The following is a 26,402-nucleotide window of genomic DNA, read 5'->3' on the forward strand; positions in this document are numbered from 1 at the left end:
ATTTAGTGAAATAAACACCATAATTAGAGAGGAAAGAGACAAAACAACCAAATTGGAATCACTTGATTCTGAATGTAGTCAATTGCTGGAAGCACCAGACATTTGATTCTCTCTATACATTATCTTGGTTCCAACTGAGCATAACCATTGAGAGAAAATTAATTTTCTTTATTTTTTTTTCTATTTGTGTTTAATTAATTGTTTCTTTTTTTTTGTTATTAATTAGATTGTTGGTGATCGTTTGAAAATGTATTTCTCTAAATTAACCAAGAGTTTGATTTCTTTTTCTAATGTAAATTGTTTCAATTTAATGTCAACAACAAAATGGATCAATGTTTTGTCCAATCAACCGGCATTTTCTAATTGTTTGGCTTCTTCAAATCAATTGAGAAAATTAAGTCTTTCTGTTAATCGATTTTCAGGTAATTATGGTTAATCTGTTTATTCTTTCATGTGAATATGGAATTTATGGAATATTGTTTCATTTTATTCCATTGAAATTGTAATTCCATTACTTTGGAATCATTTTCTTGTTGTTGTTTACCTTTTTTTGCTTTTGCTTTATTTTGGTTTATTTTTTGTTTCTTCTTGTTTTTCTTTTCAATTAGACCGAAGGTATCATGATAAACATGAATGGGTAACAATTAGTGACAATGTTGCGACTGTTGGTATATCTGATTATGCTCAAAAAGCTTTAGGTGATATTGTTTTTGCTGAATTACCTGAAATTGGTCGAGAGGTTGAAAAAGATGGTGAGTAATTGTTTCAGCTTATGAATTATCATTAGTCTCTCATTCTGATGTTCATTAAGTGATTCATTTGAAAATCAAATATTTTGTAAATTCGTTCATTGGATTAATTAGTAAATTGTTCTTTATCGTTAGATGAGGTTGGTTGTGTTGAGAGCACGAAATCAGCCAATGACATTTATTCACCACTTCGAGGTGAAGTTGTTGCCGTTAACGAGAAACTTGAATCGGAACCACGTAAGTTAAATGGCCGATTTTTGTTTTTTCTTCTCGTTTTATTAGCCTTTTGTTTTTATTAATAGATTTTTTTTCTTCTATTTCTATTGCTCTCAGATTTACTAAACACATCTCCATATGACCAAGGTTGGATTTATAAGATGAAAGTTCCAAATGAAGAAGAGTTTTCAAGATTAATGGATGAGAAACAATACGAAAATTTTATAAAGATACAACAAGCGGGTGGATCTGAGAATTGACGAGCCAACGATGAATTTTGGAAACATCTCCTTTTTTTGGAATTTATAATAGATGGAAATTTATTAGTGAATTTGATTGATTAAAAATCTTTCGAAAAATTCAATATCTTTGGACTGATTTCAGTATTTTTCCTTTCTTTAACTTTTTAGATCTGTTGATAATTATGCTGTTGATTCCAAAGTTGGATTCAGTAATGTGATCAATATGAAATCTTTGTCTAAAGTAAGAGAGAAAAAAAAGAGAAATCAATTAAGAGTTAGAACAGGAATAATGATTGAAATGTAAGCGAAATGATTAGATAAACTTTTATATCTGAATAAAATGATAGGAAAGTTGTTGAGAAAATCAATTCTATCTAAAATAAAACACTGATCAAACTCATGACAATAATATCAAGATGAGATAATCTTTGATTATCAAGAAACTCAAGATATTATTAATATTTACTAGATTCTTGAAGATATTTCTTTTATCAATTGATTAATGACAGGGAAAAGATTATCTGAAGAAGAGGAATAAAGTGATATCAATCTACTCACCGGGAACAACAATAAATTCAATTCTTTTAGTTCGTATCTTTAGAAAGGTAAGTTCATCATTCATATACTCTTTGTCTTTAAGAGCCATTCGAGCCTTTTCAACGATGTCACAAATTATGTTGGCATAACTTTCTGATGATTCCTTGTTCTCGGATAGAGTTGATTTAATTATGTTCCCTTCATCATCGGTAACAATAACTCCCATCACCGATTTGTGAGTACTTTCAATACGTTTAAGGGTTTCTTCAATTTCTGCCTTCAAACCATACAAATCAAAACAGAAAACAGAAAATAGAAAAACAAAATTTAGTGATCAAACAAATGACAATTTTCATTTCATTCTATTCATTTCTCAACATTACAACTTACATTCATTGTTTCCTCAATAACCGGAGAGATGGACTATAAAAATACAAGTAAAATTATAGTGAATCTAAAGTTGAATCAATTAGATGATTAAAAAGACAATTAAATGTTGATAGAAATTGAGATGAAATGAAAACAAAAATTAAATTCTGTTTCCATTGACAACTAACATTGTAAACAAAGACCAAAACGTTAACCGAATTGATCAGAAATTGGTGCTGCCATCTCTTGACCCTGAAACTCACTAAAGAGTAATGAAAATCATTGATCAAAATCAACTCGAAATGAATTGGTACTTAAACTGATTGGTTAAAAAAAGCAATTTGGACCGAAAAGTATGAAAGTAACAACAACGAAGTGTCTTACCAGAGATTAAGTGAAAATTAAGGTGCAATCGCAAATTCGGTCCGATTCCAAGTCCCAATTTGAAGTTGGCACTCAGGTGAATTGCTTTTAGGTAGAGCTGCAATCGCAAGAGATTCACTTGGATCGTTGCACCAGTGGATCGTTTGTTTAACCATAACAATCGTAATTTTTTATGTGTAATTTGAATTATTATCAAGTTTATTCTTCTCTCAATCATGAATTGTTTGCGAAGTAAAGTCTTTCTAAATAGTGGCCTTATGATCAAGCCAACTAGATTTTCAACCAGTGTCAATGAGAAACTCGAAGGCTGTTTAAGTGATGTCACCGTCCTCGACTTGACCAGAATTCTGGCCGGACCTTTTTGTACAATGTTACTTTCGGATTTAGGTGCTAAAGTAATTAAAGTTGAAAAACCAGGTAAAGGTGACGAGACCCGAGGTTGGGGTCCACCTTTTGTTAATGGAGATTCTACTTATTATTTGTCCATCAATCGCAATAAAAAGGTAATTGAAAAGCTAATTGATTAGAATCGTTTTTGTTTGTACTCATTTATCGTGAAGATATTACAAAGTGTCACCTTTGATGAAGAAATTGTTGATTTCTTTTCTCGACTTTGAGCCTTAAAGTAAATTCCCTTTGTGTGTTTGATATTATCAGAGTATCGCGATTGACTTTAAAAGATCAGAGGGTTTGAAGATATTGGAAAAGTTGGTCGCCTCAAGTGACATTTTCATCGAGAATTATATTCCTGGTAAATTGAATTCCATGGGACTTGGTTACGATGATTTGAATAAAATTAATCCGAAAATAATTTACTGTTCAATCAGTGGTTTTGGTCCTACAGGTAAATTTGTAATCTCTTTCCAATTAAATCCAAGAAAATGAGTTTCTAATTATTTTCATTGCAATGTTAAGGTCCATATGCTAAACGAGCTGGTTTCGATGTGATCGCCGCTTCAATGGGTGGACTTTTAGCCATAACGGGACCCGAAGGTGGTGAACCTTGTAAAGTTGGTGTCGCCATGTCCGATCTAAGCACTGGCCTTTATGCTCATGGTGCTATTCTTGCCGCTCTTCACCAAAGATCAATCACTGGTCTTGGAATGAAAATCGATTGTAATTTACTGTCAACCACAGTCTCAATTCTTGCCAATCTCGGAGTGGGCTACCTTAATTCGGGTATAATTCCCCCTCGAAGAGGAACTGCCCATGAAACTGTTGTACCTTACCAATCTTACGAATGTGCCGATGGTAAACATATCACTCTTTGCGCTGGTTCCGATAAAATGTTTCATTCCATTTGCCGTGTGATCTTTTCTCCCGCTGAAGCTGAAAAAATTATCAATGATCCAAAGTACACTGATAATGCAAATCGTAATGCTAATCGTTTGGAGCTTAACAAACTAATCACAAAAGGTTTAAGTGCTAAACCAATGCAAGAATGGTTGAAACACTTTGAAGGTTCGGGAATCTCTTATGGGCCAGTTAATGAACTAGACGATGTCTTCGAGGATCCTCAAGTGATCCACAATCAATCAGTAATTTCAGTGGACCACAACAAAGGAGGAAAGATCAAATTACTTGGTCCAGCGGTCAAATATCAACCATTAGCGTCCAATTTGTCAGCCTTTCGAAGCGAAATGAAATCGCCACCCGATGTTGGTGAGCACACGATTGAAGTGCTACAACAATTGGGCTACAACAATGAGACCATTGAACAATTAAAGGAGAAGAAAATTATCCAATGTTAATCTTAAACGTGATGAACATGAAAATTGAACGCAAAGTAATTTTAAATTGTAAATTTTATTTCAAATGTAAACTAGAAAACTAATATGACCAATCCAGAAAAAGTGATTCTGTTATTTTTTAATTTAATTCTAATGATATTTTTATTATCAATTGCGAATTATTTGATTGTTTTTGTTAAAATGTTTCATAATTGTTAATCATATTGATACATTGATATTTATATTGTTATATTAATTGTTTCCAATTGTTTCATGATTAGTGGTATTATTAACACTGAAATTTGGCTGAAACATGTTTAGCACAATTAAGCATGAATCATTTTCTCAAGGATTGGAAGGACTTGATCAAAGGTTGGTCTTTTTCCTGGTTCCTCATTCATACAGATTTTAGTCAATTTTCCCATGTGAGAAGAGATTCCTGGTGGAATTGAAATTCTTAAATCTTCCAGGGCAATTTTCATTCCACATTCCATAGGAGATAATTCAGAGAAAGGCACTTGTCGAGTGGCCAATTCCCATAAAAGAATAGCAAATGACCACATATCGGCGGCTTTTATATTGATCTCTGTAAGTTTTTTCTGTAAAACCTCTGGTGACATCCAAGCGGGATGATAATATTTATTTCGTTCTTGGAATGAAAATTTGGTGTCCGCCATGTTAATTCTGGCAGTTAGATCTTCATCAATCTGTAGTAAATGGAAAGAGAGAAATGTGATTAGATTTACAAATGAAACACATTCGAGCAGAAATTAATTCTTACGTAAACATGTTTAGAATTGAGGAAATATCGCATTATCGGTGGTTCCAGAGAATGTAGGAAGGCCATTCCTTTAGCGATATCGACGGCAAATTTTAAGGCACGATTTTGATCGACAACAAGATTTGTCGGTTGATGGAGGACTTGGTAAAGGCTTCCGTAGGGCATGAATTGATTGATAACAACCAAATTGGGCGGTGAATTGGTACAACCGATAACTGGTAATACATTTGGATGAGAAAATATTCTGAGTCTAGGAAATTCTTCAGAAAAATTTCTTGACGCTCGACGAATCACATCAACTGAAGGTTTAACACCAAGAGATAAAAATTTAGCCGAAATTTCATTATTCTGCCAAATTCCTCGCCAAGTTTCACCTGATTTGGTGATTGATAATTTATCCTGTAAATGAAGATCTTCCAATTTGATTCCCATATGACGAGAAAGTGTCGCATCTCGAGATCGACTTTTAGTACCAAGCCAACTTTGCTCTTTGTATGGAACTTTCTTTGAAACATCTTGTCCCATTTTCTCAGCAAGTTCAAGTAAACTTGAGGCCATTTGTCCTTTACTCTTATCTAACGGAGTTTCACCATACTTGTTGATAACGTTAACTCGAGCACCAGCGTTAATCAAATCTTCGGCAACTTGTTGATAGCCCCAGAAACAAGCATAATGTAAAGGTGTATTTCCATGTTCGTTGATTGAATTTATGTCAGCCTTATGACGAAGAAGATAATTAACTATCTCTCTGTGTCCATGAGCGGCAGCTAAATGAAGGCCAGTATCATCGCCCATATTGGTGGCATTGATTCGAGCTCCTCTGTTGATTAACATCTCAACGATGTGTCCACGTCCAGATTTACACGCCCAATGAAGTGGACTGAATCCATGATCATCACTATTATGAGAAAATCAAACAATGTAAACAAACAGAGTTATTCATATGGTAAACAAATAAACAGAAAGACATAACATAAAAGTCAAAAGAAAATGAAAGGTCAACAATTAACAATCAATCGATTCGACCCAATTTCAATCAACAAATTTTCACAATGGACAATTTAAATTAAATTCTTACCCTTGATTCAGATCATGAGTTGTATCATCGAGCCAAACCCTAACGAGAAAACCATTACCTTCACGACACCAATGAAAAATGTCTTCCATTGTTTACTTATTGAAGATGATAAATATGAGAGAGAGAGAGAGAGAGAGAAATTGTTTAGATCTGTTGAATCACAATTAGAACTGATTGTTGGTTAAAATTGTACAATGATAACGGTGAAAGGTTATTTAAGATGATTAAGAGAAAATGAATGAACTAAAAAATTAACAGGAAAGAAAAGTAATAAGAAGATGAGGGAAAAAATATCTTCTTTTACCATAAATAGTATCGGTTGAGGGATGAGGATGCTTAGTGTTTAGAAAGTTTCTTTTCACTGTAGAGTGGGTGGGGAACAAGTTGCGCGAGTTTAACCTGACAATCTTATTCATTTTGTGATCATTTGGTTAAAATATAAGTGAGTGAGTGTTTATCTTCACAACCTACGCGAATGTTTATATTTGATTAAACAAAAAGCTTAATTAGACCGATTGATTATCTAAATACACTTGTTGTTGTATGATTACGATGAGATTTCAACACTCGAGGGTCAAGGGAAATGATGTTCAACTTGATCAAAATTTTCAGGTTTACACGTTGATTGGATTCGTCTGGACATGTAATTTTCTGGTACATTATGTTATTAGATGTTTACGAAAATAGGAACCATAAGGTTGTGCTTTTCTTGTAGGTGTTGGAATTAGGGTCGGAAATTGTTTCATTAATCAACTTCGTCCTGTTCATTTAGGCGTATATTCAATTATTTTGAAGGTGTATATTTCCTAAATGCGGCCAGTAGATCTTCCGAATTAGATTTTGCTACATTCGATGAATTTTCCATGGATGTTAATGCTCTTGTTGAATATTCTTTATCGTCGTTTTCGTAAAGAGTTAAAATATCGCTTATTATTTGATTTGTTTTTTCCAAAGTTCCTTGTTCGTAAAGTGCTAATTTCCAGCCGACAAGAGATTCTTTTTCATATGGAATTTGAATTGAATGAGTTTCCAGGGCAATTTGAATGACTGCAATTGCGATTTGTTGACCGCTATAGTTGATACATTTTGGATCCATGTAGTAATCATTTAAAAGTGACCAACATGTTTGAGCCAATGAAATGGTTGTAGTATAATCTTTACCAATCCATTCGGTGAGCGATCGTAAATAATGAACAAGATATTGATGAGCAAGTTGATTGTTAACATCAAATTTAAGAACTCGAAGTAATAAAAGTTCCAATTGAACCAATGATTCTCGCAAGTTCCAATAGTAGTTGTCAAATTTCAATGGAATCATTTTATGAGCTCGATTTAGAGTTGAATGGAAAACATTAATTAGATCACGAAGGTGAATATGATCTTCTTCAACTTTTCCAGCCAAATAAATACAAGTTGCACCAATAAGAACGGGATCAAAAAGCTCAGGTGATGATACGGAAAAGAATCTGTGGAAATAAATTGCTGCAGAAGAGATTGTTTCTAATTTGGCTTCCAATTTGACACCACATTCATAAATTGTTCTCAATGCTTGATTAAGCTTTTTATCATAGAAAGACAACCCAATTTCATGGGCTAATTGATTACAATTGCTCATATTTTGCTATTTAAATCGCAATATTAGTCGTCCAGTTGAAAGACTGAAAAGAGAAAAAAAATCAAATTAGAAATTTAGAATTGAATAAATTAACAATCACTCATTCAGAGACATTTATTCGAATCATTTATGAGCACTTCTTAAGAACATGGTTAATCTTGGAAACAATTAATCATATCCAAGAAAGCTAAATGAAATTAAGATGAAGACAATCAACATAAGACAATCAAGATAACCCAATCAACTGCACTTACTTAAGGTTATAACATAGGTTAAGACTAGAACACAAAGAGATAAATGTTCAATAAATAGTCAATTAGCTCTTAATATTTTCAGAGAAATAACAATCAATCAGTTATCTTGATCAATCCCTGGAAACAATTAGATGAAAAAACTGATTAATTAAGTCACAGAAAATATGCAATTAGAGAATTAAAATTATTTTCTGTAGAGAAAAAAAAAGTCAACCAAATCAAAACAAAGTAGAAACAATAATGTCTCTCTCACTGGTCAAATAAAAGATGAGATGAAGGTTTGTATAAGCGAATGACAATTGTTCCAAAAAAAGAATATGCAATTAAAAGAAAATTTAAAAAGCACAAATTAATTAACAACAAATTGATGAAGAAGAAAAAAATTAAAGAATCAGAATTAATCTGGTAAATAGAAAATCAAATTTAGAAAAAAAATTCTAAGAAAAAACGAAATTGGCGCTTCGATCTGAAGAGAGAAAAAAAATTCTCTTCTCCTGAACAGATGATTTAAATTCTGTCAACAAGATAAACGCCTTTCAAATCTTTTTACTTTTTATTTATCCGAACAATTAATTAGTGAGGTGATTTTGTTTTATTCTTAATTATTAATATTCTCAATTAATCGAATGCTTATTTCGGTTGGTGTGTGATCATTGACTTAATTTATCCTTCAGTTTCTTACTGAGCATCAATATGGTCAATGCTAATCAAGTTGACTCGGATTACTCCTTTCTCCCGGTAAGTTAATTGTTTCCAACAATTTATTGGTCTGATTTTGTTTATTATTCATCAGATTATGATGATGTTAATCGGTTCCATATGTATTAGTGTTAAATTGACATTGTTTTTTGTTGGTTTATTGTTGGATAATATTTTCTTTATTAATATGATTTGGTTTTATTTTGATTTTTTTCATGTTCTCTTTTTTCTAGGAGTTTGCCTTGATGATGATTACAGCAAATTTTGTATTATATCTTCTTGTATTAATGTCTGACCCAGCTGGTGGTAGTGGTCAACCTAAACGTGAAAGAAATAGAGGAAATAATCGTAATGTTAATCAAGTTGCTGATGAAGGTATTTCAGGAGTTAGTCCTCAACGTTTGGTGAACAATGAAGCTCCAGTCGGTGATGGTTATGATGCTGATGGTTCGTCTTCACCTGGTTCCCTTGCTTCTGCTCAAAGATCTATTGAAGAAGAGGAATTAAAATATGGAGCTAAACATGTAATCAAATTATTTATTCCAGTCTCAATTTGTATGCTCATTGTTATCGCATCAATTGGATCTCTTCAATTCTACACCAAGACCAATCAATACTTATTATACACTCCGTTCACTGATCAAAAAGCCGATGTTCCAACAAAAGTTTGGCACTCATTTGCTAATGCATTCATTTTTTTGGTAGTAATTGTGGTGATGACTTTTGTTTTAATTCTTCTGTACACTTACAGATTCTACAAAGTCATTTATGGTTGGCTGGTACTTTCCTCTTCTCTACTACTCTTTCTCTTTATGTTTATCTACCTTTCCGTGGTTCTTCAAAATATAATCTCCTGCAGATTATATTTCCGTTTCCTCTTTATCTGGAACTTTGGTATACTGGGAATGATTTGTATCCACTGGAAAGGACCTCTTGTAGTCAACAAGCCTACCTACTTGTGGTCTCCGCTCTCATGGCTTTGGTTCTAATCAAATACATTCCCGAATGGACAGTATGGGTTATACTTGCAGTAATTTCTGTTTGGGATCTCGTCGCTGTTTTATGTCCAAAAGGACCTTTAAGAATCTTGGTGAAACTGCTCAAAGTCGAAATGAATCTATTTTCCTTCTCTAATTTATTCTTCAGCAGTTGCCTATTTACCTGGAATGGCAGATAACAGTGAAGAGAAAATTGCCTCGAGATGATATCGATTCTAATAAAAACCAATCAACAGCATCAACATCTCATCAATCAGAACCATCACAACCTCAACAAGTAGAATCTACAGTTCCACCGATCACATTTCGCGGACAAAACAATCAACCCTCCGAATATAATGTAGATCCCGATGAATATGATGACGAACGTGGAGTAAAATTAGGTTTAGGTGATTTTATTTTCTACAGTGTTTTGGTTGGAAAAGCTTCATCATATGGAGATTGGAATACAACATTAGCTTGTTTCGTTTCTATTTTGATTGGACTTTGTTTAACTTTACTGTTACTCGCTTTCTTTAAGAAAGCTTTACCTGCTCTTCCAATTTCAATATTTTTCGGTTTAACATTCTATTTTACAACATCACTATTAGTGGCACCATTTTGTGATCGATTAGCCGAACAGCAAATTTATATTTAACAAATATTGAAGATGGAAAAAGAAACCACAAAATGATTTAATATACAATCGACACAAACTCTCTTGACTTCGTCCTCTATTTTAAACCTCCTCTTGGTATATCCCAATCATCATCAAATCACAACCAAAATCATCTTCGATGTTGTTTGACTCCCCATGCATCGTAATCTGCTTTTTTGATTTTCTCTTCTTTGTCACTCACTGTTTTGATAAATTGATAATAAACATCAAGTACAGTTGTGAAATTTTCATGAAAATAGTATCGAAAAGATTGACTTTTATGTAAACCCATAAATGTCAAGAAAGATGAGAATGATGAAATAGCCAAATATTTGAAGATATAATTAATATTCCCTCTCGGATTTGTCCAAAGTAGACTTTTCTGTTTACGATGCAACATATTAACCAAAAAGCAACACCAATTACCTGAGAGACCAAAAAAAGAAACAAAAACAATTAGATTGACTCATATTCAACCAAATAATATCAATTAATGTTTCTCATTAAGCTTCAAACTCACTTACATGTGTGTTTATCAGCAATTCATAAAAACAGAAAACTCTGAATACAAAACAATATACTCACTATGAATTAAACTGCAATTAACGTTAAAACAATCAAATGAAAAAAATGGACGAACAATTAACCAAACTAAATTAATTATGGAAAAAAAAATAAACCAAAATGTGAAAAATTAGTTACTCATGTTGAAGAAGAAAATATCCACAAGATGGCGGAACAGTTGGTTTAGAAAAAGAATCAACCGAATGGGTGGGGCTTAGGAAAAGTTCTTATTCTCCCCTGTAGGTTTTTCTTTGTTTGTTCTCATTACTCAATTTCGCCAAATGGTTTCTTCATGTGATTTTATCTTAATTAGAATACAAATTGTTCATCGAAATTTAATTTGGTGATGTTTCTTTCATTTTTTTAACCATTTTTATGTTAATTTGTTTACACCTTGTTGATTATTTTCTTCTCTCTTCATCTTCTTTTCATTGTCTGTTTCATTTTCTCCTCTTACTTTTTGCTCTCTTTTCTGTCTCCCCTTTTTCTGTTTTCCACCAGTTAAATATATCCACTTGAAGATATTATTGTGAAGTGATCAAGCCTTCTTGTAATAGAATAGATTTGTTACTATAGCTGTTTTTTTTTTGTATTATTATTATTACTCTATACTGTGAGAAGAGAGAAACAAAAAGTACATTTATATATTTATAAACCAAAATGACTGCTCAAGGTGCCAATGGTGATATTGTCGATTTGGAATCTTCACTTCTTCAACAATTCTCGTGTATGGGTACACAAGATAAAGATGTTCTTATTAATGAATTCCAAAAATTACTCTCACCTAACCAACTGTCACCAGAAGGATGTGCTTTCTTCCTGGACATGAATAATTGGTACTTTTTTCATTTTTTTTCTCTCTCTCTCTTCTAACTGCTCTTACCTTTTTCCTTGTTTCCTTTTCTCTTTCTTTCTCTTTGTTCTGCTTGCAATTTCTCATAAAAATGTCACAGTAAACAAAAAAGTCATTGACTTACTATGACGGAGTAATAATAATTTGGCAAGAAAAGTCAATTCTTGATGTTTATCTGCCTTTTCCATGGTAGATTCTCTTTCAATGATTTTTGCTTCGCATTTTCTTTTAAATCTCATCTTATTGCTAATCCTCTTTTTTTGTCTCTTGTTCCTCTTTTTCTCTTAATTTTTCTTAGGAATCTTCAACAGGCCATCTGTTCATACTTCGACCTAGATGCACCCAAAGAACTTGGAATGGAATCATTACCAGTCATGAGTTTTATCAAAGATGTAACCATAGGAGAAGGTGAAGAGGTTCCACCAAATACCCGATTTGTTAAAACTTGGAGAATTTTAAATTCAGGTAGGTTTCATACTTTTTTTCTTCTTTATTTTTGTTCCTATAAAACTGAAAAACAAGCTGTTCTCTTCCCATTCTTACTCAATGATTCTATTTTCTCTTATTTTGTTTTGTTTCATCTTCTCTTTTTTCAGGGACGGAAAGGTGGCCTCAAGGATGTTCTTTACGATTTATAAATGGCCATTTAATGGGAAATTGTGAACGAGTTGTTGTAGATCCTTTAGAGCCTGGACAGATGGCCGATGTGTCTTTAGAAATGATAAGTCCAGCCATGTCTGGCATATTTCAAGGCCAATGGAGGATGAGTACAGCCATTGGTCAATTTTTTGGAGGTCAGTTGTTGAATTTATGTATACAATTATATTTACTATCCTATTAACTTATTGATATTTCAATTTTCCCTAAGATATTGATTGAGTTAATCTTACTCTATCTTTTTGTTTCACCTAATTTTAAATTATGTCATCTAATTGATGTTTTATTTTCTTCACCTGATTTTAACTTATTTTTTTTATGGATTTGGACTCATTTTAATGTTTAGAAATAATTTGGGTGATAATCACAGTCGCTGAAGGAGGACTTTTAAGCTTAACTCAACAAATGGACTCATTCCACCAATTAGGGTCGCCTGTTGAAAGTTATCCTACCAAAATGGATACTAGTGTTAATCCTTTCGAAAAATATTAATACCGATTAATAATAAATGTATACATTTTGTTTTTTTTTTTCGACTGATTGATTGTTGTAAAAAGTTACGAAGAAAATGTCAGGATTAATCCTACTTATACTTGTACATAAAATACGATATATTATACACATACCAGACAAAACAAATATTAAGCTTACAACAACAAAATGGAACATCTTTGGTAATCACTACAAGCAAATGTAATGGAGAAAATTTAATCAATTCAAATTAAATTGATCAAAATTTACAATTTCCAGTTTCTCACCAAAGATGAGGGAAAAATAGAAACAACAAGTAATCAAAAAGTTTTGATATTCTATGAAGTCAGTTGAATCAATTAGAAATAGAAAACAGAATCGAAAGAGAGAAACTTGACTCGAGCCTGTCGGTCCAAATTGCTTTTTTTTAATCAATCAGTTTAATCACCAATTCATTTCCAGATGATTTCGATCAATTTATTCAATTTATTCCTTAGTGAGTTTCAGGGTCAAGAGATGGCAGCACAAATTTCTGATCAATTCGGTTAACGTTTTTGTCTCTGTTTACAATGTTAGTTGTCAATGGAAACAGAAATTTAATTTTTGTTTTCATTTCATCTCTCAATTTCTATCAACATTTAATTGTCTTTTTAATCATCTAATTGATTCAACTTTAGATTCACAATAATTTTACTTGTATTTTTATAGTCCATCTCTCCGGTTATTGAGGAAACAATGAATGTAAGTTGTAATGTTGAGAAATGAATAGAATGAAATGAAAATTGTCATTTGTGTGATTACTAATTTTTGTTTTTCTATTTTCTATTTTCTGTTTTCTGTTTTGATTTGTATGGTTTGAAGGCAGAAATTGAAGAAACCCTTAAACGTATTGAAAGTACTCACAAATCGGTGATGGGAGTTATTGTTACCGATGATGAAGGGAACATAATTAAATCAACTCTATCCGAGAACAAGGAATCATCAGAAAGTTATGCCAACATAATTTGTGACATCGTTGAAAAGGCTCGAATGGCTCTTAAAGACAAAGAGTATATGAATGATGAACTTACCTTTCTAAAGATACGAACTAAAAGAATTGAATTTATTGTTGTTCCTGGTGAGTAGATTGTCAATTGATTTTTCTTTTTTATCTTCAATTTCATTCTTTATTCTCAAGGTAATTTAATAAATTACTTTCATCTAAATTCTATTAATCAGTTCTATACTTTGATCGTGACCAATTTGTAATTGTCATTGATGAAATGATCACCGATCATTTTTGTCAACTATTGTCTTCTGACTTTCCCTCAATGACAAATGGAAAATCAATCACAATTTGAAAAGCAAATGGTTCAACAATCTATCTTACACATTTGATGTCATTTGTAATTATTTGTTTTTCATTTCTTTTCCTTTCCAGACAAAGATTACATATTGATCACATTACTGAATCCAACTCTCGAATCAACTGCATAATCATCTTTAAATCTAATCCAGTGATCAAAGGAAACAAACACTTGACTAAAATTAAAGATCTTCAAATCGAGCTAAATTTCCACCAGTTTGATCACCACGAGAAGGCTAATCAACTATGGAAAAAAGTTAATACAAATTTACTAATTCGCATCAATCGAGAGCTTACAATTTACTCAACACTCTTGATACATGAGCCAAAAGCAAAGGAAAAACTAACAGAATATAAAGTCGATCCACAATATAAACTAACAATTAAATTCTGTTTTTTTTCTTTTAATCATTGCAATCAGAAACTCTGAGAGAATCAATAATCATGATTTCCACCAAGAAATACTGAAAATCAATTAATCAAAACTTTTTACCAAACCAATTACACTATATAATAACTCACAACAATCCAATCAAATTGTACTATTAAAATCAAAAGAAGAAACTAAATTGATTGTCACAAATTAATGATTCCAAATCATAATTGCATTTCTAATAACTTCATCTTCATATTATCAGATTCTGCAAAAATTTCCAAAACGATTCCTTTCAAACTAAATCAACTAAATTGGTCTCCAATTAGACGATAAACTTAAATTCGTTGCAATAATCTAGGCCTGAATTCTGATTCTCATTTCGTTAGTTCAATTGTTGGAATAGTTTTAGCAATTAAAACTTGTGATAGAAAAAAACTAAACTAAATGAATCTCGAAAATTGACCATTTGCTGGACACAATTAATTGACCACAACAAGTAACTAAATTTCAATTCGATGTTGATTTAGATTGTTGAATCTCGCCTCTCATTTTCTCATCATTATCATTTCTCTCTCATTCTATTCCAGGTCAACTGAATAGCCCAACGATCTTCAATATCCTCAAGGATGAAGGATGATGAAGCTTTATTGGACTAAACTCTCCATTGGTAAACCATTTAAACCCGGATTCTGATGAGAAGATGATGATGAAGAAGAAAAGAGGCCCGCAACAAAGTCGATCTTCTCTTTATCCTCCTCTTGCCGCCCTCTCTCTCCCCATGTTATTCTTTACTCTCTCACTTATTCTCACTCTTCATCTTCTTCTTTCCAACCACATCCTCATATCATCATCTCTCTAACATCTGATCCCAGATAAACTTTAAATTTTCTTTTATTCTAAAAAAAAATAACATTCAATTTCCATTCAATGTTTTTCCATCATTTTTATTATCAAAAGTTCATTGAACACCAATTTCCAAGACTTGCAATTAGTTAATTCAATTGAAATTCTCTCTCTTCTCATGAGAATGAACAAAAAATTACTCCGATGCCGGGAATCGAACCCGGGCCTTCTGGGTGAAAGCCAGATATCCTAGCCACTAGACCACATCGGACTAGATGTAAATAAGTTTAATAATTTACATTAAATATCATCTAATTGTGATTGTGCTTCGTTAAAGGAAATTTATTATCGATATTGCAAAAATTGATCCATTTTGAGCTCTATTGCATTTTGAAAATTGAGATGCACATTTGTCTAAAAAAACAGGATAACTGGTGAGTTTTGCAATTCGCATTCGTTGTGATTGTGATAAGTGCAAAGTAAATTATTGATTAAATGAGGATAAGTAGAAAGAGAGAGATGATGATGATGATGAAGATGAAGAAGGAGCGATAAAGGCTTATGTTTTTTTTCAGCTTTTCGGTGGTTTACCTTGTTTATGCAAAAATGTTGATAAATTGCAGGGTAAAGAGGCTGAAACGATGATGATGAAGGATTGAGTTGCTATAAGGAATGTTTCTCACTGCGTGTTGCAATTATAGTTGAGAGAGAGAGAGAGAGAGAGAAAGTTAAGTTGGCCCCGGAATTGAACAAGTAACAAGCTCACTCTGAGAGTGTGAGAGAGCCCGAAGAAAGAGAAGATGAAGATGAAGACCACCCTGGTGATAGATTATCCCTGCTGCAAGAATTTTACCTTCCCCTTCTCATCATCTTCTTCTTCTTCTTTTCCATCTTTCGCCAGTTTCTTCTTCTTCTTCTTCTCCTTCTTCTTTACTGTAACAATGGTTAAGGTGATCGAAAGATGAGAGAAGAAGAAAAAGAAAGAAGAAGATGAAAACTGCGAAAGGCTGAGAAAACCTTGATGTCTTAAAAGAAAGAGAAGAAAATTAGAAGATGATAAAAGGAATGTTATCCATCAGCTAAACCTGGATAACAAGGAATAACCAGGAACCTGTTGTCCAACATGATTCTCATTCTTTCTCTTCTCTCTCTCTCTCTTTTCGTCTCTCGATAACGTAAATAATCAAATTCTATAAACTTGACATGAAGAAAATTCTGCAATTCGAACAGAAATTAAGTGTACAAAAGTTTTTCTGCAGAAAACGAAGAAGAAAAAAAAGAATCGGTGAAAATGGAGAAATTATTTCGTTGTAACAAATACTAAAAAGAGAATATTAGTTAACGATGAATAGAATGATGATAATCTTCAGACAGGTAGAAAAAGAAAAGTGAGACTGGATTCCAGCGAATGAGAGAGAGAAGAACGAAGAGACTAAAGGAAGATTGAGATGTGAGAAAAAAAGAGACAGGGAAGAGAAGAGAAAAAGGGAGAATAGAAATAGAAAGAGAGAGAGAAGATAAAGTCTTTCAGTTAATTTCGATTAAAGAGAAAGAGAGAAAGAAAGAGAAGAGAAGGAGAGAGAAAAGAGAGAGAGAGAGGCCTGGTCTTCATCTTCTCATCTTCATCTTGTTGATTCATTTTCTCACATTCTCATAACGTCCTAAACAGCGAAAAGTAGTAGGTCAAAAGAAAAGAACATTTTTTTTCTTTTCTTTTTTATTCCAATTCAATTTCGACCATTTTATTAAATTTCCCTCACTTTTGCTTCTCCATAATTGTTCACATTAATGCAACACTTTCTTTTCGCAGCAATTACAGTTTCGTTTTCTTCTCTCCATCACAATCAACCATCTCTTCGCATTAATTGACGTTTAAATGTTTTCTCTTCCAACCAAATCATCTTCATCTTCACTTTTCTTCATCTTCTGCTCTTCCTTTGAGTCTCTTTAATTCATTTCAATTCAATTCTATTCTCCTGCTTTTCCGAGAACTGCAACAAGTGTCTCTCTCTCTCTTTTTCTCTCTTTTCGCTTCTCTCAATTTAATGTTGTGCCTTTTCCGCCATTGTTGTTGTTGTTGTTTCCATCGTCCTCACAATCCAATTGATCTTAATACAAATGATCCAGTCAAAAGAAGCATCTTCATCCCAAGCAACTAAAGTACCAATTGATTTTGACGACGAACCTTCTGGGCCTTACATCCCTATATCTGAATGTTATACTGGGAAACCAGTTTCTTTCAAAGGTTATCCTAACAGTAACCATCACCTTCCCCCTCCTCCTCTGCCATCTTGTTCATCTTCCAGTGTTCACCATCCAATTCATCAGTCTCATGGACTGGGGTACAAGCAACTGACCCCCAGCCCTGGGGTCCATCATAACCATAACCTGAATCACAATCATCATCAGGTGACCAACTATGATGTTCCTCGTTCAAGTGTCTTCACCAAAGTAGCGCTTCCGATCAACTCTCCATCCACTGGTCTCTCTCTCTCATCGTCCCACACACTCAATGCTCGTAAAAGCAAACCTCACAATCTGACTGTTGGTCCATTGAGTCATACACTCAATCGGCATGAGCGTCTCTCCGATTCCAACAATTCAACTCTTTCCCTTCGTAGTCGAGTCAGTAAGCCCAATGGTGAATTTGGCCATTCAAGCTACAGGAATGAACCACCGCCAAGGCCACCCAAGCCTAAGAAGTTGAACAATCGAAGCAAATCCGAAAGTTGCTCTCCTGCTTATGGAACAAACCATTTTAATAGCAACGATCATTTATCACCTTCAACTCCATTCAATAGTCATTTAGATTCACCATCGTCACCATCAGGCCAATTTAATCCCACCATTAATTCAAGTTCAAACAACAACATTAACATCAACATCAACAACATTATCAACAATAACAATCAACATAATAATCAACATAACAACAACAATAACAACAACATAGTAAACACCCCAACCTCTCAACCATTAACTCTTGATGATGTTTATGATTTCCCAAAATCAGAACCAGTATTTAATAGCATGAGAACTGCAATTCCTGCCCTGGTAACTGAACTACCAAAGGAACAGTCATTCTTACACTAATGCGCCTCCAGGTCATTTAAGTAAACCTCCAGTTTTCACTTACGATTACAAGGGAACTTTACCTGTTTATCTAGACGATAATACGATTGCTTTTGATTTGGATAATTGTGATCGATCTCCATCTACACCAAACTCTGCATTTGATTCGCTTTCTTCAAGCGGCTCTCTGTCCAAAAGTCTCACACCTCCGGCAGTTAATCGAGATTTAAAGCCAAAACGACGAGACTCTGATTCTGATACAAATGTTTCTCCGACAAGTCCAACATTTACTCTCGCACCTCCACCAGCTCACTCGAAATCTTATATTAAACCAACAAGGTAATTACTCTTTTTAAACTATTGATTCACATTTGTTTGATTAAAGGGATAAATTAATTTATTCTAATCTTTAAATGTTTACCATAAAGACACTTGGCTGATGGGCCACCTCGAGTTCCTTCAAGAGGAAGACAATTTCAACATCATGTTACTCGAGATGAATCAAATTCAGATGAAGATATAATCAGTCACTCTTCCATTTTCCATAAACGAAATTCATCTTTAGACGATCAGGTTTGTCCTTGAATCATTTTATTTCTCTTGCAATATTTAACTAAACATGATAATTATCTTCACAATTTGTCCTTCAACTCGATTCTCATTTCTATTTTTCCATCTTCTTCTTCTTCTTCTTCTTCTTTTCTCTATTTTAGTCTCGTCGCGCTTATACTATTCCTAGAAAATCACCAATCGACTCTCCAAATGTAACTTACCTGGATCTTGATCTAATGGGAAACAGTAAAGGCAAAGATTCACCTCGTTCACGTTCATCTAATTCATCTGATCCATTCAAGTCATCGTTGAATCATTCAAAGGATCTCATTGGAACATCCAGTTTAAGTGGTTCTCAGTCAACAGTATATAAAAGTATCGATTTTGTTGCAACTGATGCTTTCCGTCAACTTAGAATAAGTTCACAACGATTAGTGAGAGAGATTGAGTTTGCTAGTGTTAAACAAAAGTTATCAAATTTTAATTATCCATGTTAAAGACTTTTATTATTTCAACTCTAAACTGTATCAAATCTTCATCATCATCCTCTTAACACGTCCAAATTTCTATCCTGACTATTGTGCATTTCATGGTGCAAAATGATTCGATTCATCCTCTTATTTTATCTTCATCTTGGCTCAAATACACAACAATCAGAGAGAGAGAGAGAAATTCAAAGATAATATCAAATTTTACATGTTATCTTCTTTCGCCAATCAATATCAATTTACTATTACAATTGATGTTAATCTCTTAATTTTTCGTAAGTTTAATCTTATTGAACTAAGTTGATTTGGAAGATATTGGTTAATCATATCATTCTAAATGAAGGGTGAGAATTGAACATCAATGGAAGATTATAAACAGACTGGATTACTCTGGGAAATGTCAATCGATCACAAAGTCAACATGAAAACTTAATTTCTCTCTGTGATTGTGCATCCAATTCATCAAATCAACTTGTGATTAATATGCACTCTCATCTTTACTTGAAATGTGACTAATGCAACTCTCAAGAGTCTCCATTGTCACCATCATCATCATCATCATCATCCTTGTGAAAGTAATAACTACAAACACTAAATGAAATTGAATATCCATTTCTAGAGTCGATGCCAATACCAGAAATTGATGATTATTTTGCTAAACATCTGAATTCTGAACGAGCAAGAAAAGGTTCAAGTGCCTTAATCAAATTCTGTCATTGACTCAAACACCCAAAGCAAAAAACTTTGAAGCAACGAAAAGCCAATGACTTAAAAGCTTAGCTATTTCATTTTCTTCCAATCTTGATATTCATCTGTTTCATTTTGATTATCATTCTAATTGCAAATGAAAATTGCAATCACCAGCGGAACTCTGATACTCTGATCCAATTTCCTGTTCGCACAAAATTAACCTTTTATACCTGAATTATGATTGTTTACAATAATATCCTCTCTCTTTCTTTCTCTCTCTCTATCTCTCTGATTCGAGCCCCTGTTAAAACAATCATTAACTTGTATGAATCTTTAAAAAAAGCAAACGATAAATTACCAAAAAGTGTCATACAAAAGTCCAATCACCCAAACCTGCGATAAATCAATCAAATTGATACACAACAACAACAACAACATTTACCGTCCCAGATAATTTGACAATGATGACAATAAATGTCTCATTTCTTAAGCCAATAAAGTACATGAACTTTTTAGCTTCTGTTGATTTTCCTGTTAACATCACTTCTCAACGAGATAATGATATTGTTGGTTTATAACAAAGGCGAAGGACAAACACAAAAGGAGAGACAATTATCGTTTCTAATCATGTTTAACCAGAAAGCCTTTTTCTTATGTACATGTAATTATTTACGAGGCATAAACAGTGCAAAGCGACCAATCATTTCATCATTGCTCATCTCTCCTTCTCCCTTGCTCTTTCCTCCCTCCCTCTTCCTCTATCATCTTTCGCTCTTTCGTTTCCACCTCTAGAGAAAGTGAGAGAGAGAGAGAGCATGAAAATAAGCAAAAAATTAAAGGGAAACCTCGATGAGCTGTAGGCTTAGCTGCAGGTCAAACACAAGAAGCTATTGATCAGGAATCTCTCTGTGCCAAATATTTACTTTCTCTTGCTCTCTTTTTGCTTCGAATTCATTTTCGTTTTCATCTCTCTCTCTCTCTCTCTCTCTCTCTCTCTCTTTATAAACGAAAATGAAATTCTGTTCCTTTCTTTCCTCATCATCTCTCTTTCTCTTTCCACCTTCAAGTTTTCATTTACAATCAGATGATATTTAACTGTTTCTACTGATTTATTCATCTCAACTTTCGTTTTCTTCTCTTTTTATTCTCCTTATTCTTTTCATCATCATCTCCCTTTTCTCATTATCATCATCCTCTGCACTCTCTCAACAACCATTTACACATTCTATTCGTATAAACAACTCTACATTTCTTGGAAAAGGATTAATCATCATTATATCAACACGAGGATATTATGAGATTCACAGATATTAACATCGCACTTTTTATAATTAGCTGTTGGTCAAAAAACTCAATTAATTCAATGTTACAGAAAATAGGAAAAACATAATTGCAAACTTATTATTCACAATACATTGCAATACATTGATTGCTATTGAATCTTTTGACAACAATTGATTATCATCTACAATTTCATCAACTATCAAGTTTATTAACAAGCATTTTTATATTCTACTATTATTACTCATCAAATCATCTCATTGGAATCATCATAATCATAATCATCGACGACAATGAAACAACAATTACTCACCTTGTTCATAGTTTTTCCCCGATAAACAGGAAATGAAATGAACATTGAAAAGGATGTGTAATCATCATCAGATTATCAGATTAACAGTTTTCCCGTTTTCGAATCAATATCTTTGCAAAGATATTCAATTCGTTACGAAAATAACAATCAATAAGATGTTTTTCTTTCTTTGTATATCATCACAATCATGACGATAATTAATATCAGATGGAAAAACAATCAAAAGATTCACAATCTCTTAATCAACTGTAAATGATGTTGATTGTTCAATTGATTGTCTGTTAAAGTAAAAACTGGAAAACCAACACTTCTTTATACATATTATATAATATTTATGTAAACAATTAATGCTTATATATCTTTGCCTTATATGTTAACTGTGCAATAATTGTGCTTTCATTTTGATGGATTAATCATGAAAAACAACAATCAACAAACAATTTAATCATTCATTTCACTTTATTTCATCTTCTTCTTCCTGTTCCAATAAATTGTGGATAACAACAATTGATAATAAAACAAAAATCAACGTTGAAAATACAATTACAATCTATCAATTTGTTAATATTTCACATTTAATCACAATCAACGATTAAATAGTTGAGAAAATAATTCAGCTTAATTGTTTCATATTAACCTAATTGTTTTGAGGTTCAACGAAAACATTGCACCGTAATTATAATCCAATGTATACACATAATATAATACTAATTAATACACTGGATTGAAGGTTGATTGTTGTATTTGGGTAAATTGTTTATCGCTAATTGAACAAGAAACGGGAAAATTTGACCTGTTGAACTGCGACCTCAAAGCCCCATCGGTCATAGTCTCAGTTTGGTCTCTTTTTTTCCCAGTATAATTTAATTGCAGATTAATTAGTGGGATATTAATGCCTTCAAGTGGGGAACAATTAGTAAACAATTTAATCTCTGGCGCAAAGATTATTTACCTTTGATTAGTTTAGTTGAAAAGCACTTGTTGGTTAACCATTGTCAACCGATTGTGATTAAAATCGTGATTATAATTGAGTCGGTTTAACAATTGAACAATTGAAAATCTTAATGATTATAAGCCCAAGGACTTTTTATCAATTTCTTTTGATTATTTTCAATTTTCTCTTTTCATAAACAATTAACGTTCCCATGGTTCTAGCAATTAAATTGTTGAGAGCAATTTAATCGAGTTGACTAACTACTTTCAAGTTTCCATTTTCACTGGATCAGATTCATCTAACGTGTAACAATCAACATGGACAATCAACAAGAGCCCAATGAATTACCTGATGTGTCTCAATTAAAATTGGTTGATTTTACAATTAACGATGAGATTCGTGATCGTTGTAGACAAATTTGTGGTGAATATCTTGGTGGCCCTTGGAGTGATTTAAAAGCGGAAGAAACAATCATCGAACCAGTGGAGTAAGTGTTTACATCATCATCATAACAATTAACTAATCAGTTTCAATTGTTTCCAATCAATTTGTATAACAGAGATGGACTCAGTAATCGTATTTACGTTTGTATCAATCTAAAGTTATCACAATCAAAAGAATCAACCTTAAAATCTGATGTTCCAAGTAAAGTTCTGGTTCGATTACATGGAAGTGAATTCGTCGGTGATCAAGGTGACATGATTGTCGTCTCGAAAGATGCTCTTCCATTAATTGGTGAGATTTTACACCAAAAAGGATTAGCAGCCAAAATCTATGGAGTATTTGATGAAGGACGAATTGAACATTTCATCGAGGTAAGTTTCTAATAATATTCCGTTAGTGATCAATGGCTAATTATCTTTATCCTCATAGAGTAATAAATTTCCCCAGGAATCATGGGCTAATCAGCAATTACTTGATTGTCTCACACGAAAGTTGGTTCAAATTCATCAACTCGAAATGCCGATCTCTAAAGACCCCTGGTCTCTGGTGAAATTGGCCGAAAGACTTTACAAATCGGGCAAGGAAACTAATCAATTTTTGAATGTTGACTTATATGAACCTCATTTGAGACCCATGATTCAGGACATGATTGATTTTGATCATGCTGGTTACGCTCAATGGCTTCGGGATATGGAGCCTTTCATCAAATCTCCGTGTGTCTATTGTCATAATGACCTACACTTTGGAAATGTACTTGATAGAACCAACGGTCAGTCGTTTGACGATCGAGCCTTCATTATCGATTATGATAACAGTAGTTATGGATTTCGAGCCTATGATTTAGCTTTGTTTCTCTACTTGAAAAGTTTTATTCCAGGACGAGTTGAAACTTGGTCTTTTCAAACGATCACCACACCGGAAGAAAAACTCCACACCCTCAAGGTCTATTTAGAACATTTGATTAAAGTTCGTAAAGGAGAAATCGATCCTCAAGTTGACACAATTGAACATCTAAAGAGAGAACTCGATTATGGTGAAGTTCTAATTCATTTTATTTGGACTTCGGTTTCGTGTGCGAAGATCAATCCAATGATGGCTTCTGTTTTCGTAAGTTAATTGGAGAAAAGTTAAAGTTTATTGTATCAACAATTAATTCTCAAAATCATCTAATCACTTTTTCAGGCAATTATGATGGACAATGCAAAGGAAATCAAGATACAAGTAAAATTAGCAAAGGAACGATGCGAAAAATATAAACAAAGTTTAACCAACGGAGATCACTAATCTACTAATTAACTGATTATCCAACTGTCACCTGATTGTAAAAGATATTATTCCAATATTATCATAATAAACAATCAAATTTATCATCTTCTACTGTTAACCAACCAATCTGAACAATCAATTGATACACTTACACGATCGTAACTGTATCAATACAATTTATTATTAATAGCAAAAAATTAAGGTTCAAATTTGATTTGGAAACAAAATGCAAAATATAAACATAATCAATCAGCTTCTGTAGATACAATTAAATGTTAATCATTTTGACAGTCTAAATTATTAGCAAGTGATCAAATCTCTCCAGGGTTTATAATAGTAAATATATTAAATCGGAAAGGTTAACACTGTTAAAGCAAATGACAGGTAAACAATTTAACTGTAATAATAAGCAATCAAGACAATCAACAATTTATAAAACAAGGGGCAAACATATTGAATATGATTTGTTGCAAAGTAACTAAATAAGTAAATGTTATTATCATTTTAAGTTGCAAAAGTCACACAGGTAAAAAGTGTAAACGGTCAAGTAAAAAATAATTACAGGTTATGTCCAGTGTTAAGGCCGATCAAGAATAAAGGTAAGAAGAGAAAGAAGAGAAATATCATCATCATCATCATCATCATCAGTATTTTCATCAACAATCAACTAAACAGGCAAATAAACAACAACAATCAATAATCATCATCATAATACAAGAATTAAAGTCGGCAAAAAAAAAATAGCGAAACCATGAAAGTAAAGTGAATCTAAGAAACATAAATATCCATCAAAATGTATTTAGATTGTTGTTAACCTTTGATAGATTATATTTTTAACGTAACGTTTAGTTGTGTGTTCATTGTTATTAAATTGTTGCAATCATGTTAATCAGGTTTGTCTCACAGTATGAGGTAGACAATTGATAATAACAATTATCATGATGAAAAGGCTTGAATAACATTGGTAACAATTGAGTTATTCATTAACTAATCTGTTGTAAAGTATTTATCTTTTATTATTATTACAATTTAACAATAATCAAGGTGAAAAAAAAAGTTCGTAACTTTTTGAAAAAAGTTTTTTTTTTCTTCCACTTTTGTAATCATTTATTTTCTTGCTTCTTTCTGTAATAACAATTAACAAATACAATCAATTTCTGTTGATCATTTGACATTGATTAATAATAATAATTGTAATTTGATTTGGACAAAATTTAGATGGTAATGTTTACAATTATCACCATTAACAACATCATCATCATCATCATCATTATCGGTTGCATTAATTGAATTATCAATTTACAGGTAAATTGATTATGTATTAGTTGATTTTGTTTTTGCCTCTTCAATTAACTGATTGTGTTATTATGTGACTATTATTATTATTATTTGTTGAGGAATTTAAATTATCATAAAAATTTTCTCACAAAAATTGGAAAATGAAACCAGAATCTTGAAAATCACCAAGAATTAGCAATTGATTGAATAATTTGAAGTACAGGTAAATGAAAAATGTTAACAATTTAGTGTTAATATCAACAAAACTAGCGGGCTGATGGTCAAAATTTGAGGGTAACCTTTTTGGACCTCACAGTATCTTTTTACCTGTAATATTATCTATGATACTCTCTCATCATTATCTCAATAACACACCTTGAGCCCTGCGGCAATGACCAGTGACCTCTTGTTACTTTGCTTTTCATCCTTTTCTCCATCATCATCACTCTCATCTTCTCATCTTCATCATCATCTACTTAACTTGTTATCTTAACTGAGCCTGGCGACCTTTTCTTAACCTTACCTGTCAACCTTTTGTTTACCTCATTAATATAACGGGGTTTCCCTTTTTCAATTTACCTTTTATTGTCCCTTTTGTTTATTTTCCTCCTTCCACCAGTATAATGGCTCACATTTTGTTTACAGGTAAATCGTTTCATCAGATAAAACAAATAAACAAACATTTT

General features: G+C 32.6%; 9 protein-coding genes, 1 long non-coding RNA gene, 1 other non-coding gene and 1 pseudogene across 11 annotated transcripts; 7 read left to right on the forward strand and 5 right to left on the reverse strand.

Moving 5' to 3' along the window:
* The first annotated feature begins 105 nt into the window (after nucleotides 1-105).
* Nucleotides 106-1,329, forward strand: LOC128390531 (glycine cleavage system H protein-like). Its single transcript, XM_053350267.1, has 4 exons — nucleotides 106-422; nucleotides 609-752; nucleotides 885-986; nucleotides 1,083-1,329. The coding sequence occupies exons 1-4, from the start codon at nucleotides 248-250 to the stop codon at nucleotides 1,223-1,225; spliced, it is 564 nt and encodes a 187-aa protein (XP_053206242.1). The 5' UTR covers nucleotides 106-247; the 3' UTR covers nucleotides 1,226-1,329.
* On the reverse strand, nucleotides 1,257-2,292 carry LOC128390533 (dynein light chain roadblock-type 1-like). The gene is made up of 3 exons (XM_053350269.1): nucleotides 2,135-2,292; nucleotides 1,766-2,021; nucleotides 1,257-1,443 (listed from the first exon to the last, which is right to left on the reverse strand). Exons 1-3 carry the CDS (start codon nucleotides 2,138-2,140, stop codon nucleotides 1,388-1,390), a joined length of 318 nt encoding a protein of 105 aa, XP_053206244.1. The 5' UTR covers nucleotides 2,141-2,292; the 3' UTR covers nucleotides 1,257-1,387.
* Nucleotides 2,293-2,637: 345 nt separating this feature from the next.
* LOC128390528 (succinate--hydroxymethylglutarate CoA-transferase-like) lies at nucleotides 2,638-4,350 on the forward strand. Its single transcript, XM_053350263.1, has 3 exons — nucleotides 2,638-3,000; nucleotides 3,155-3,341; nucleotides 3,413-4,350. The coding sequence occupies exons 1-3, from the start codon at nucleotides 2,713-2,715 to the stop codon at nucleotides 4,246-4,248; spliced, it is 1,311 nt and encodes a 436-aa protein (XP_053206238.1). The 5' UTR covers nucleotides 2,638-2,712; the 3' UTR covers nucleotides 4,249-4,350.
* A 105-nt stretch (nucleotides 4,351-4,455) lies between these two features.
* LOC128390526 (integrin-linked protein kinase homolog pat-4-like) lies at nucleotides 4,456-6,224 on the reverse strand. Its single transcript, XM_053350262.1, has 3 exons — nucleotides 6,087-6,224; nucleotides 5,009-5,906; nucleotides 4,456-4,934 (listed from the first exon to the last, which is right to left on the reverse strand). The coding sequence occupies exons 1-3, from the start codon at nucleotides 6,173-6,175 to the stop codon at nucleotides 4,554-4,556; spliced, it is 1,368 nt and encodes a 455-aa protein (XP_053206237.1). The 5' UTR covers nucleotides 6,176-6,224; the 3' UTR covers nucleotides 4,456-4,553.
* Nucleotides 6,225-6,691: 467 nt separating this feature from the next.
* Nucleotides 6,692-8,324, reverse strand: LOC128390529 (cyclin-Q-like). Its single transcript, XM_053350264.1, has 2 exons — nucleotides 7,956-8,324; nucleotides 6,692-7,744 (listed from the first exon to the last, which is right to left on the reverse strand). The coding sequence occupies exon 2, from the start codon at nucleotides 7,699-7,701 to the stop codon at nucleotides 6,871-6,873; it is 831 nt and encodes a 276-aa protein (XP_053206239.1). The 5' UTR covers nucleotides 7,702-7,744; nucleotides 7,956-8,324; the 3' UTR covers nucleotides 6,692-6,870.
* A 138-nt stretch (nucleotides 8,325-8,462) lies between these two features.
* On the forward strand, nucleotides 8,463-10,534 carry LOC128390525 (presenilin-1-like; annotated as a pseudogene).
* On the reverse strand, nucleotides 10,279-11,010 carry LOC128390534 (uncharacterized). Its single transcript, XR_008325643.1, has 2 exons — nucleotides 10,875-11,010; nucleotides 10,279-10,715 (listed from the first exon to the last, which is right to left on the reverse strand). It is a non-coding gene; the product is annotated as an uncharacterized LOC128390534 (long non-coding RNA).
* Nucleotides 11,011-11,117: 107 nt separating this feature from the next.
* Nucleotides 11,118-12,892, forward strand: LOC128390530 (protein ILRUN-like). Its single transcript, XM_053350265.1, has 4 exons — nucleotides 11,118-11,689; nucleotides 12,005-12,171; nucleotides 12,303-12,500; nucleotides 12,710-12,892. Exons 1-4 carry the CDS (start codon nucleotides 11,514-11,516, stop codon nucleotides 12,853-12,855), a joined length of 687 nt encoding a protein of 228 aa, XP_053206240.1. The 5' UTR covers nucleotides 11,118-11,513; the 3' UTR covers nucleotides 12,856-12,892.
* Nucleotides 12,893-13,403: 511 nt separating this feature from the next.
* LOC128390532 (dynein light chain roadblock-type 1-like) lies at nucleotides 13,404-14,748 on the forward strand. Its single transcript, XM_053350268.1, has 3 exons — nucleotides 13,404-13,575; nucleotides 13,696-13,951; nucleotides 14,255-14,748. The coding sequence occupies exons 1-3, from the start codon at nucleotides 13,570-13,572 to the stop codon at nucleotides 14,308-14,310; spliced, it is 318 nt and encodes a 105-aa protein (XP_053206243.1). The 5' UTR covers nucleotides 13,404-13,569; the 3' UTR covers nucleotides 14,311-14,748.
* An 849-nt stretch (nucleotides 14,749-15,597) lies between these two features.
* Trnae-uuc (transfer RNA glutamic acid (anticodon UUC)) lies at nucleotides 15,598-15,669 on the reverse strand. Its single transcript has one exon. It is a non-coding gene; the product is annotated as a tRNA-Glu (tRNA).
* Nucleotides 15,670-17,021: 1,352 nt separating this feature from the next.
* LOC128390511 (ras guanine nucleotide exchange factor P-like) lies at nucleotides 17,022-22,239 on the forward strand. The gene is given in 4 exon segments (XM_053350245.1): nucleotides 17,022-18,469; nucleotides 18,471-18,809; nucleotides 18,899-19,043; nucleotides 19,184-22,239. Coding segments are annotated over 4 exon segments (1,773 nt in total). The 5' UTR covers nucleotides 17,022-17,516; the 3' UTR covers nucleotides 19,520-22,239.
* A 538-nt stretch (nucleotides 22,240-22,777) lies between these two features.
* Nucleotides 22,778-24,556, forward strand: LOC128390519 (choline/ethanolamine kinase-like). The gene is made up of 4 exons (XM_053350252.1): nucleotides 22,778-23,215; nucleotides 23,288-23,543; nucleotides 23,602-24,279; nucleotides 24,355-24,556. The coding sequence occupies exons 1-4, from the start codon at nucleotides 23,046-23,048 to the stop codon at nucleotides 24,454-24,456; spliced, it is 1,206 nt and encodes a 401-aa protein (XP_053206227.1). The 5' UTR covers nucleotides 22,778-23,045; the 3' UTR covers nucleotides 24,457-24,556.
* Nucleotides 24,557-26,402: the final 1,846 nt, after the last annotated feature.

The sequence above is a fragment of the Panonychus citri genome, unplaced genomic scaffold (assembly GCF_014898815.1).
Source record: "Panonychus citri isolate SS breed McGregor unplaced genomic scaffold, ASM1489881v1 Contig00122, whole genome shotgun sequence".
In the NCBI taxonomy this organism is placed as follows: Eukaryota; Metazoa; Arthropoda; class Arachnida; order Trombidiformes; family Tetranychidae; genus Panonychus; species Panonychus citri.

What these genes read in the sequence shown, in the direction of transcription:
- LOC128390531 (XM_053350267.1), top strand. Translation starts at nt 248, where the DNA reads ATGTATTTCTCTAAATTAACCAAGAGTTTGATTTCTTTTTCTAATGTA. An exon ending in TCGAGAGGTTGAAAAAGATG is followed by an intron (nt 753 to 884) that starts GTGAGTAATTGT and finishes CTTTATCGTTAG; the next exon opens with ATGAGGTTGGTTGTGTTGAG. An exon ending in GAAACTTGAATCGGAACCAC is followed by an intron (nt 987 to 1,082) that starts GTAAGTTAAATG and finishes TATTGCTCTCAG; the next exon opens with ATTTACTAAACACATCTCCA.
- LOC128390526 (XM_053350262.1), bottom strand. Translation starts at nt 6,175, where the DNA reads ATGGAAGACATTTTTCATTGGTGTCGTGAAGGTAATGGTTTTCTCGTT. An exon ending in ACTCATGATCTGAATCAAGG is followed by an intron (nt 5,907 to 6,086) that starts GTAAGAATTTAA and finishes TTCTCATAATAG; the next exon opens with TGATGATCATGGATTCAGTC. An exon ending in TCAATTCTAAACATGTTTAC is followed by an intron (nt 4,935 to 5,008) that starts GTAAGAATTAAT and finishes CATTTACTACAG; the next exon opens with ATTGATGAAGATCTAACTGC.
- LOC128390529 (XM_053350264.1), bottom strand. Translation starts at nt 7,701, where the DNA reads ATGAGCAATTGTAATCAATTAGCCCATGAAATTGGGTTGTCTTTCTAT.
- LOC128390528 (XM_053350263.1), top strand. Translation starts at nt 2,713, where the DNA reads ATGAATTGTTTGCGAAGTAAAGTCTTTCTAAATAGTGGCCTTATGATC. An exon ending in CCATCAATCGCAATAAAAAG is followed by an intron (nt 3,001 to 3,154) that starts GTAATTGAAAAG and finishes TGATATTATCAG; the next exon opens with AGTATCGCGATTGACTTTAA. An exon ending in CAGTGGTTTTGGTCCTACAG is followed by an intron (nt 3,342 to 3,412) that starts GTAAATTTGTAA and finishes TGCAATGTTAAG; the next exon opens with GTCCATATGCTAAACGAGCT.
- LOC128390533 (XM_053350269.1), bottom strand. An exon ending in TGAATTTATTGTTGTTCCCG is followed by an intron (nt 1,444 to 1,765) that starts GTGAGTAGATTG and finishes CTCTTACTTTAG; the next exon opens with ACAAAGATTTCATATTGATC.
- LOC128390530 (XM_053350265.1), top strand. Translation starts at nt 11,514, where the DNA reads ATGACTGCTCAAGGTGCCAATGGTGATATTGTCGATTTGGAATCTTCA. An exon ending in TTCCTGGACATGAATAATTG is followed by an intron (nt 11,690 to 12,004) that starts GTACTTTTTTCA and finishes AATTTTTCTTAG; the next exon opens with GAATCTTCAACAGGCCATCT. An exon ending in CATTGGTCAATTTTTTGGAG is followed by an intron (nt 12,501 to 12,709) that starts GTCAGTTGTTGA and finishes TTTAATGTTTAG; the next exon opens with AAATAATTTGGGTGATAATC.
- LOC128390532 (XM_053350268.1), top strand. An exon ending in TGAATTTATTGTTGTTCCTG is followed by an intron (nt 13,952 to 14,254) that starts GTGAGTAGATTG and finishes TTTCCTTTCCAG; the next exon opens with ACAAAGATTACATATTGATC.
- LOC128390519 (XM_053350252.1), top strand. Translation starts at nt 23,046, where the DNA reads ATGGACAATCAACAAGAGCCCAATGAATTACCTGATGTGTCTCAATTA. An exon ending in ACAATCATCGAACCAGTGGA is followed by an intron (nt 23,216 to 23,287) that starts GTAAGTGTTTAC and finishes TTTGTATAACAG; the next exon opens with AGATGGACTCAGTAATCGTA. An exon ending in CAATGATGGCTTCTGTTTTC is followed by an intron (nt 24,280 to 24,354) that starts GTAAGTTAATTG and finishes TCACTTTTTCAG; the next exon opens with GCAATTATGATGGACAATGC.